The following is a 10,710-nucleotide window of genomic DNA, read 5'->3' on the forward strand; positions in this document are numbered from 1 at the left end:
CTATTTATTAAGCTAGTTTTAAAATCGTTATTTCCAATGATCTAGAATTTTTTTACTGTTTTTTTAAATTAGCGATTTTAAATTGGCTTAATAAATAGTAAAAGGTTTCCAAAAAATATAAAACTTGGGAAGGGGAACTCGTTGGATGGACAATGGATTTAAATAGGTTCAATGTCCGCTCGAAATCGTCTAATTCGTTTCATAATTTATGTACACCCGAGTTTTTTAAAAAAACCTAAATTTATAAATATTTTATTATAAATAACCACATTTTTGTCAAAATTTTATTTTTGCCCAAACTGTACAAATTATTTATGGTTTCAATTAAAAATTCAAACCGTAAATATTCCTTACGGTTTGAATTTTTTTATTTAAAAATTCGGACCGTATATAATATTTACGGTCTGATTTTTTTTTTTAACCCAACTTTGCACCTCTGGTTAACATATCAAAACACCTTCAAAAATCCTGAAAATTTACCGACATGCATTCTTGACTTCATAGAATAAGACTGTGAAGTTTCATACAAAATCTTAAAAACAGATCGTGAGATATCGGCTCTCAAAAATTGCCCGAACTGCTGAAGGAGTGCTTCTGAGCCCAAATTTGCACCTCTGATTAACATAATAAAACACCTTCAAAAATCATGAAAAAATTACCGACATGCATTCTTGACTTCATAGAACAAGGCTGTGAAGTTTTATACAAAATCTCAAAACAGATCGTGAGATATCGGCTCTCAAAAATTGCCCGAACTGCTGAAGGAGTGCTTCTGAGCCCAAATTTGCACCTCTGATTAACATATCAAATTTTCATGATTTTTGAAGGTGTTTTGATATGTTAATCAGAGGTGCAAATTTGGGCTCAGAAGCGCTCCTTCAGCAGTTTGGGCAATTTTTGAGAGCCGATATCTCACGATCTGTTTTGAAATTTTGTATGAAACTTCATAGTCTTGTTCTATGAAATCAAGAATGCATGTCCGTAAATTTTCATAATTTTTTGAAGATGTTTTGATATGTTAATCAGAGGTGCAAATTTGGGCTTAGAAGCACTCCTTCAGCAGTTCGGACAATTTTTAAGAGCCGATATCTCACGATCTGTTTTGAGATTTTATATGAAAATTCACAGTCTTGTTCTATAAAGTCAAGAATGCATGTCGGTAAATTTTCATGATTTTTGAAGGTGTTTTGATATGTTAATCAAAGGTGCAAATTTGGGCTCAGTCTTATTCTATGAAGTCAAGAATGCATGTCGGTAAATTTTCATGATTTTTGAAGGTGTTTTGATATGTTAACCAGAGGTGCAAAGTTGGGCTAAAAAATATTTTAAAAAAAAAAATCCGGACCGTAAATATTATATACGGTCCGAATTTTTAAATAATTTTTTTTTTCAAACCGTAAGGAATATTTACGGTTTGAATTTTTAATTGAAACCGTAAATAATCTGTACGATTTGGGCAAAAATAAAATTTTGACGAAAATGTGGTTATTTATAATAAAATATTTATAAATTTGGGTATTTTTAAAAAACTCGGTATGTACACCATCACTTTAATATTTGTGTGTACCACTTCAATATTTCTGTGGATCAAATGCTAATGAATCATGACGCGAATTGGACTGTTACGAACGAACTGAATTTATTTTATCATTCTTTGATCTAATTTAGTACAAAGTCATAGTAAAAAAAATTATAAATTAATTTTAATAATTAATTTTATTATTTTTTGATTACTTGACTTTATACTAATTAATTTATTATTTTATAATTTTTGTATATAAACGTATCGTGAAATATATCAGTTTCAACGAATTGGATTCGTTGTTTGAAACTAATATGATAAATTTGTAAGTTAAACTCACCAAAAAACTTTTAATGTTCTCAAGAACACCCAAGTTCTACTCCTATTAAACCCAGCTTGGTTTTCAACTTTTGTTCGGATAAGCAAAAGTAAAGTGAGAAAAGCATAATTACAGTAAAACGCACGCACCTTAATGGCCACACGAATTCATATATTTCTGACCATAGAAATTCTTCGAACACGAATTTATATATTTCAATCGGATGGACCAGAAGAGTTACTGCAAGCGAGCTAACTTTTTGTTTTTTTTCCCCTTCAAATTTCAATCTTTTTTTTTCTTGTGGAATAAATGATTTTTGAAGTCCTATATCCATAGTTTTACATGAAAAACATGACACTAGTGCAACTGTGCAAGAGTGAAAAAAAAAAAAAAGATTTATAAGAAATAATGAAAAATATATGTATGATACAAAAAAAAAATAGGATGTACTGATGCAGGCAGCATTCATCCAATCTATATCCTCTTCAGAGCTATACAATCTTGTCTGTCCCAAAAACATAAGCACCTGCCAACCAGAAAAAAAATAAATAACATATATGTAATTCAAAATTATCAAATTTCAACAATTAGCAAGCAAAATCACCAAAAAATTATGTGCAAGTCACAATTTAAAATATTCAATTATCTCACCTAATGTCGGCATCAACAAAGCTATCAATGCAACACCTGCTACCTTAAGAGGCAGCCCAACCTTGATCATATCCTTGATCGTAACATGTCCCGTGGCAAAGCCGACCACATTAGATGGTGTACTGGTCGGCAAGAGAAATGCGAATTGTGCACCAATTGCACCAGGTACCATGAGCAGTAGCGGGTGGACATCCATAGAACGAGCCAACTCGATCAGCAATGGTACAACCAGAGTCGTGGTAGAATTGTTGGACGTGAACTCTGTAATTGTTGCACTAACAAGACAAGCTAATGGTGCGATAGCTATGTATGGTGCAGTTTTGAGGAAGCCGAGACTGTCTGACAATTCGTCGGCGAGACCGCTGGTGTGGACCCCATCTGCTATAGCAAAACCAGCACCAAGTAGGAGAACAACATTCCAGGGTAGCTTCTTGCATTTGTTCCAATCCATTAGCTTTTCGCCATCATTCTTCTTGTTTGGTATTATGAAGAGCAAGGTTGCCATCATCACCTACAAAAATTCAGATGGCGTTTATTTGTCAGTACCAGTCCACAATTCATTCTGGGAACCGTACCAGTACCAATTTTCCAGCATAATTTCTTATTTTTGTTATTCTCATTTGATAATTAGGCGCCAAATTCCTAAATGGAAAACAGATAGAACATATCAAAATGATTGAAATAAGTAGAAATAGGTATGTCGGATATGCGTCAGTCCCAAAATTAGATTCAACCGGTGTTATAATGTAAATGCTTGTGTTGACCTATTTAACTTATTACCCACATACATATATTACATTGTAAATTAAAGAGATCATATTTAATTGGAACCTTCTAGGTTATATAGTGATTCAATTAAATAAAGTATCTTGTTTATAAAAATGTAAGTGAAAGGTTTATGCTGAACTTACACTAACAGTGCCATCGCCAACATTATCATGGAAGAGTGCACCCCAACCAGGCACATCATTTGTTATGCTTCTTGTCATCCATAGCACAATCAACCCCTGCACATAATTATTTCCAAATTTCAAAATGAAATTTATTAGACTCAGAATATATTTGAAAAGTTAAAATAAGAAACTGTCAATTTCTTACCCCAAAAATAGTCAAAATCATCTTCTCAGCAAAATCCATGGGACCTGCCATAATTCATTGACAGTGTATGATTTTATACTCTTATAACACTGTCCCAATTATATATGAAATAGAGAAAGGAACTATTAAGTTAGAGAGGGATAAATACCAAGTAATTCAAGTTCCCTTTTGAGATGGTTTCTATCCAAATACACCGACAGTGACTTTCCCATGCTCTTTGTGAGGTATAACAAACACAACACAATCCAGAGAACAAAGAACAAAATAATGGCGAAGGGAAACCCAAACATGAACCAAGAACTGAAGCTAATTGGTGCCTCTTGAGGGAAGTAGCTTTGCCACATTCCAACAAGTATTAGGTTAACCCCAGTACCAGTAAGTGTGCTCATACCCCCAATTGCTGTGGAGTAGATGACACCAAGAATCACTGCTTTGCAAAAGCGCTGCACGTCTGTGTTGTTTCCTGACATGTTGGACGTATCAGGCAGCCGCTGTAGGATTCCGGTGGCGACTGGAACCATCATGAGTGCCGCAGCAGTGTTGTGCATCCACATGCTGACAAAGGCCGTTGTTCCGCAAATGCCAAGGAGGAGGAGAGACGGGTTTAGTGGGTCTCCACAGAAGAGGGAGGTTATCTGTTAGTATATATATATATTTTTTTCATTAATAATTTAAATAAATAACTTATTGTCTTGTGTATTGTTTGATCAATTTATATTTAGTTTTAAAATCCGAGTCCCAAGTCCCCACTCCTGAAACCTTCCTCTCTGTCACTAATGTTGGATTATTAATCTATTTTCCTGAAGGACACCATAAAATTAAAATAATTATAATACCAGATATACTGATACATTACCCTAATTTCTCGAGTAAATCTGTAAATTTACAACAAAAAATAATAAATTATTTAATATCATATATTTCACTCACATTTAGAGCAAGGCGTTTGTGAATATTGTAGTGCTCTATAGCCAATGCCAGTATAAAGCTACCTAGAACCAGGGATATAACATCATCCATATATGTCTTTGCCACACTGTCGGCCGACGATACACCAAACAAAGGGAAAAGGAAAAGTGGTGACATAGACGTAACGGCCATAGGCACCGCTTCTGTCAGCCACCAGAGAAAAACCCAGGCAAGCACCGCCAGCATGTTTCGGCTTGAACTTGGACCATTGACAAAGAGACAAATTAGAGCAGATGCTAGGGGTCCAGATGCAATTTGTATATATTTGTTGGCTATAATTGCTTTTAGTACAGAAGATGTGTTATTTGTTGTAGTAGTTGCTTCTTCATGTATTGGTAGGAGAGGCTCTTTGGACTGAGCTGTGTTGATATCCACCATTGCAGAGGGTGTTGTGCTTTGTTTTGGCAGTTTTGATTTCTTCCTTCTTTTTGTTTTGTGTGGCTGTTTGAGAAAGTTTGGTCTTTTATAGGTTAGTAACTGAGATAAATGGAAAAGGTTGTGAAGCTGGAATTTTCTAAAATGACTTGGATGGAGATTGCGTTAGTAGTTTGTCGTTGGATCAGAACACAATTGCTTAAAAACTGATAAATAACGTTTTCTAGATTTAAAGTAGGATTTTATCAATTGTAATATTTTGGATTATAAAAATTGGTAACTAACGTGTATAATTCTCCTTGTCTGAAGAAATGTATGGATCTGGGTTAGGGGTGCAAACGGATCGGATAGTGGTAAAATCATATATGTATCCACTTTTATTTTTTGGATACGGATACGGATTGGATATTAGACGGATACAAATATGGATCGGATATTAAATAGATACGAATACAGATATCCGGTTTTCATAATAGTGAATAACATAAATGTTTTCATAATATATATTAAACTATATATTTACTATTTAATTACAAATAATTAAAATTTAAAATCATATCTTATCCGTATCCGCACCCCTAATCTGTTGTGTGTTGACCCGATATGGCTTGGATGTAGGCCCCACCATTGAATGATTAAATGGAATCTTTATTTCCAAGGTACATATCTTTTATACATTTATTTCCATTTAGAATAGTAGCTTGAGTAAACTTGCAAACAAATGGTAATATTTTTCTGCCGTGTTTTTTTCCTTGTTTTTATCTTTTTGAGGAAATCCTTGTTTTTATCTTGTTATCACAGATGGGAAGTTAACAGTCAAGAGATATAGATGATGACTCGGAAATTGTTGATTGGTTTGAAAAAATCAGCAAGCTCTTTCTTGCCACGTGGATTTAATGGCGATGAGAGAATGACGTAATTGCCATAAATTTCAGCCATTTGGCACCAAATCACACGAGTCTATTGAAAGGCACCCCTTACAATTATTGCGCTTCTGCTTTTATTCATCTTTTTTTTTTTCTTTTGAGAAATTTCATGGCCTTGTAATTAAATAAAGGCCTCATGCGTGTAATATTTGCTCATTTGCCCCCATTCAATATTCTGAGATCTGAAACTTATAATCTCTCTTTCTTTAGGGAAATAAAAATAAAATAAAATAAGAAACAAGCTGAGTGGACTAAATTAGTTACAAGGTACAATAAAAAAAATTGATTACTTGATTTCAACAACATGTAGTTTCAAACAGTGATCAAATCCAAATATAGACGATTGCTATCAATCCAGCTGTCGTCGCAACTAATGATACTAAACAGGAAATCAGGCCTGGTTATGAAAGTTTGTTTCAAATAACCATCTTTAAATTATTTCTCCAAAATGGAGAAAGAAGGATTCTCAAAATTGTTTCAAACGTCTTAAAAGCAGTCAATTAAAACTACAACACCCCTTAAAAAAAAGGGGGAATTTCACGTATACCCCTCAAAAACTTCAAAATTACGTATTTCCCCCTCTAAACTTCAAAAACTCACAAATTTACCCATTTATTGTATTTTATATTAAAACTCATTCTAAAATCTTAAAATACCCATTTTACCCTTTATTAAAAGCATATAAAGCCCATCAAACTCAAATTTAAATCTAAAGGGTTCCTCTACCGTTTGATACGTGTGCATTGCATTAAGATCTGTGCATAGTGCTTCAATTTCGTGTTAATCTAGCATGCACAGATCTTAAAGCAATATTGATTGGTGCGCATCGCATTAAGATCTGTGCACGTCACATCAATATACGTGTGTGTTCGCATCAAGATTCGTGCTGATCTTGCGCACTCATATTTAAAAGCAGTTTGGACTGTAGAAAAATTATTCAGATTCAATTTTGAGTTTGATGGGCTTTATATGCTTTTAATAAAAGGGTAAAATAGGTATTTTATAAATTTAGAATGAGTTTTAATATAAAAGACAATATAATGGGTAAATTTGTGAGTATTTGAAGTTTAGAGGGGGAAATATGTAATTTCAAACTTTAGAGGGGGGAATATGTAATTTTGAAGTTTTTGAGGGGTATACGTGAAATTCCCCCTAAAAAAAACTATAACACACAAAGAAAGAAAGAAATTAAAAAAAAAAAAAAAAAGCGACATTAGGGGAGGTTTTAGGCTGCCAGAAATCTGGAATGCTTACCGTCACATGTATGTAGGTCCCATTTAGTCGGCGGCACAATTAGTTATCAAATAAAATATAGGAGGAATTTTATGTATATTTAAATTACGTATTTCCTCTTTAAAATTCATAATATCATATTTATCCTTTTTAAATTTCATAAACTTACAAAGTTATCTAATTTATGGACTTTTCTATTAAAAATTATTTTAAATTTATAAAGTATCCATTTATCCTTTATTAAAAAATTAAAAAATATATAGTTTGTTAAAGAAATATGTTATGCTTATAATTGATTGATTTTTGAGAACAATTTAATTTTTTATCTACTTGCGATGCAGTGATATTTAGACATATACTTGTGTGTTTTATACATGTAAAATATTGAACACTTTGCTCTTACTACATATTTATCTTAAATGTGCTAGAATTTTTGTATTTTTTAATAAAGGATAAAATGGATAGACACCAAGTTTGGTCATACTTAAACTCTATATCTCAAGTTTGACCATACTTAAACTAAATACATCTCGAATACTAAAGGTTTCAGATAATTCAGAACCTAGACGGTAACCACTAACCAAGGTAATGTTTTCAACATCTAATATTGAAGTCATTATTGTACCAAGGTAAGTACAATAATTTGAGTAGATAATTGACAAAATGATTAAAATTGAAATCAGGGGGTACAATAATTCACCAACAGACAGCGTTGGCCTTGTACACTTGTATCAATATAGTGTGATTAGGTCCCACATTCGTGTAATAATGGAGGAGAAGTGGGCCCATTGTCTCTTCGCTCTATTCTTTTCATTAAAATCCATAAGAAATTAGGAACCATGAACCTTCTCGGTATTAAATATGTCATCATATGTGATTTCCCCCACATAATATTCTTGAGTGTATTAAATTTCATCTGTGAGACTTCTGTTTCAATATTTGCATATTATAATATTGTGTATTGTGTTTTGCAACGAGAATATTATATGAGAATAAAAAATATCGCATATAAAATGACATCTTTTTATAAAAAAAAATATTAAACTAAATGATAAATAATATTTTTTAAATAACATATTAAATGACATATGCACATAAATAGTATTTTTTAAATGACATGTTAAATAATCATGACATTTTTTTTTCTTTTTGATATATTTTTCATAAAAAAATATCAATTAAAATGGCAATTATATGACAAATAGCATTGCTTAGATGATATAAAAAATATAACAAAATGAAGACATGAGCAATTAATTATCAATCAATTCAAAAATTCCTTAAACAACATTTATAAAATAAAAAGTAATCATGACTGGTCAAAAAAGATGATACGATTTACATGTGAATAGTACATGTCTAAATAAATTTAGACTTTTACACATAAACAAACATAAAAAAATGAATAGAATCAGAATATTTGATCAGAGGACTTATATTCAATTCAAAATTTTATCTTTTAATCAAAGTTGTTGACAGATCAGAACATTTATGTGCTTAATATAAGAATATACATATAGAAATCAATCTATCAAATAATTTGATCAAACTCCAAATGACCGTTAATTCGTTGAATTGAAGTAATGTAGAAATTTAAATTTTTTTACTAATAATACAATTACTAACTTTATAAAATATATATGTATCAATATATATATAGAGGAGGGATCCAATTACATCATTTTATTTGTGATTTTAAAATCCAAACAGACGATCCGAACCGTTCAATATGATCTCCATATTAATATGTGCTCGGAGACCAAATTTTATATGTTTTGGATTTTTTTTTTAGTATTTATTAATATATGTACAAAATTGTTGTTTTTAGACAATTTTGGACCATTGAAAAATAACAATTTAAAAAAAAATTAAATAAATAGTAATAAATTTCCAAAAAATGAAAAATTTGGTCTCCAAGTACATTTTAATATGGTGTCAAGATGTGTCGCCATAAAATGGTATAATTAGATCCCTCCACACACACACACACACACACATGATGGATATATTAAAATGTGCTTGCAGATCAAATTTTATATTTTTTTGAATTTTTTTACTATTTATTAAGATGGGTACAAAAATTTAATGGTCTCAATATAGCGATTTTGTTAAATACTTAATAAATAGTAAAAAAATTGAAAAAAATGTAAAATTTGATCTGCAAGCACATTTTAATATATCCATCATGTTGAACGGTTTGAATCGACTATTTGAACTTTAAAAACTTTATAAATGGAGAGTGTAATTCGGTGTCACCAAAAAAAAGTGTAATTGAATCCCTCCTCATATATATATATATATATATATATATAGAGGTTGGCTACTCTACTTCCATAAGTATATGGGGGTGTATGCTTATAAGTCATTTTTTCGTTTTCAAAATCTAAAAAGTCGATCTGAACTATTAAATATGATCTCTATATTGAAATGTGATTGGAGACCAAATTTTATATTTTTCTGAATTTTGTTTACTATTTATTAAGCCACTTTGAAAATTGTTAATCTAATGGTGACTTCTGATCAATATATATATATATATATTCGACAGCATTTTTCTCAAGAAAAAGAAATATACATTATAATATTTCAACCCTAAGAACACGTCATGCCGTAGACACGGCGTTTCTCTCCAAAAAGAAAAAAAAAAAAAAAAAAAACTTTGAAATATCACAAAGCACGTGAAAAGCAAGTATATCCAAGGAGCCGAAATTTTTATTAATAACATTTAAATTAATTAAATCAAAGAAAATGACATAGTTTTAATCAAATTTTCAGAAACAACATTTTGTTAAATAATCCAACGGCCAATATTATTGGATTATCTAGCGGAATGTCATTTGTGTGTTTCCGCTGGCAGCGGTATTGGGATTTCTCTCTCTTCAACCTCATAATTCATTTTGCAGCTCAAGAGGAAGAAGCCCTCCTGTAATTTTTTTTTTTTTTTTATTATTTAATATTTTTAATTTTTGTTGTAGATTTAGGATGCTAAATTATAGGGTTATTATTTTTAATTGTAGTTTATTATCTCAAGAAATAAAAAATGATTTGTGTGAAATTGTTTGTTAGGGGGAAATCTAATACGATTCTAACATAGTTCTTGAGTTATATGTAGAATTGGAACCCAAATGTTGGGGACAAAAAGTTGCCTAAGTCCTTAGGTCTTCTCCTCTTCTGTATTTTTATGTGCTTCCACTCCTTTGCGGTGAAGAAGTGGAGAAACCTTAGACATTTATTTGTTTCTTTCGGTTCACCCTCGACGACCTAGTATTTACTTGAATCAGTCATCGATATAATTTATTAATTGTGGAGACATTTAACTTCCAACGGGAGCAACTCGAGAACGCTTATAGTCTTTGGCACCTCGTCATTTCGGGATTTTGGGTATTTTAATAAACTAAATATTAAGGTATCATGTTTTAATAATTCTTTCCACCAATGCAAGTCTGATTTTAGTATGCCATGATAAATAATACCCACTAAAGAAATTTGGTATCCTAATCAGTTTACATGTGAATCCTTTTGTATTTTCTTTAGGGATTGGTTTGAAGGTTTTGTGATTTATGGGTCCAACCGTTGTCGATTTGTAACTTGAGCTTGGTTTTGGATTTGCTTGGTTA

General features: G+C 31.3%; 1 protein-coding gene across 1 annotated transcript; it reads right to left on the bottom strand.

Moving 5' to 3' along the window:
• Positions 1-1,997: 1,997 nt before the first annotated feature.
• On the bottom strand, positions 1,998-5,082 carry LOC144558687 (tonoplast dicarboxylate transporter-like). The gene is made up of 6 exons (XM_078307532.1): positions 4,521-5,082; positions 3,739-4,225; positions 3,591-3,634; positions 3,404-3,499; positions 2,493-3,003; positions 1,998-2,367 (listed from the first exon to the last, which is right to left on the bottom strand). Exons 1-6 carry the CDS (start codon positions 4,935-4,937, stop codon positions 2,333-2,335), a joined length of 1,590 nt encoding a protein of 529 aa, XP_078163658.1. The 5' UTR covers positions 4,938-5,082; the 3' UTR covers positions 1,998-2,332.
• Between the last annotated feature and the right edge of the window lie 5,628 nt (positions 5,083-10,710).

This window comes from Carex rostrata, chromosome 8 (assembly GCF_964058835.1).
Source record: "Carex rostrata chromosome 8, lpCarRost1.2, whole genome shotgun sequence".
Classification (NCBI taxonomy): Eukaryota; Viridiplantae; Streptophyta; class Magnoliopsida; order Poales; family Cyperaceae; genus Carex; species Carex rostrata.

Coding starts and splice junctions, on each gene's coding strand:
- LOC144558687 (XM_078307532.1), bottom strand. CDS start 4,937: ATGGTGGATATCAACACAGCTCAGTCCAAAGAGCCTCTCCTACCAATA. Junction 3,500..3,590: donor TGATTTTGACTATTTTTGGG/GTAAGAAATTGA, acceptor AATTATGTGCAG/GGGTTGATTGTGCTATGGAT. Junction 3,004..3,403: donor TTGGCGATGGCACTGTTAGT/GTAAGTTCAGCA, acceptor GAATTTTTGTAG/GTGATGATGGCAACCTTGCT.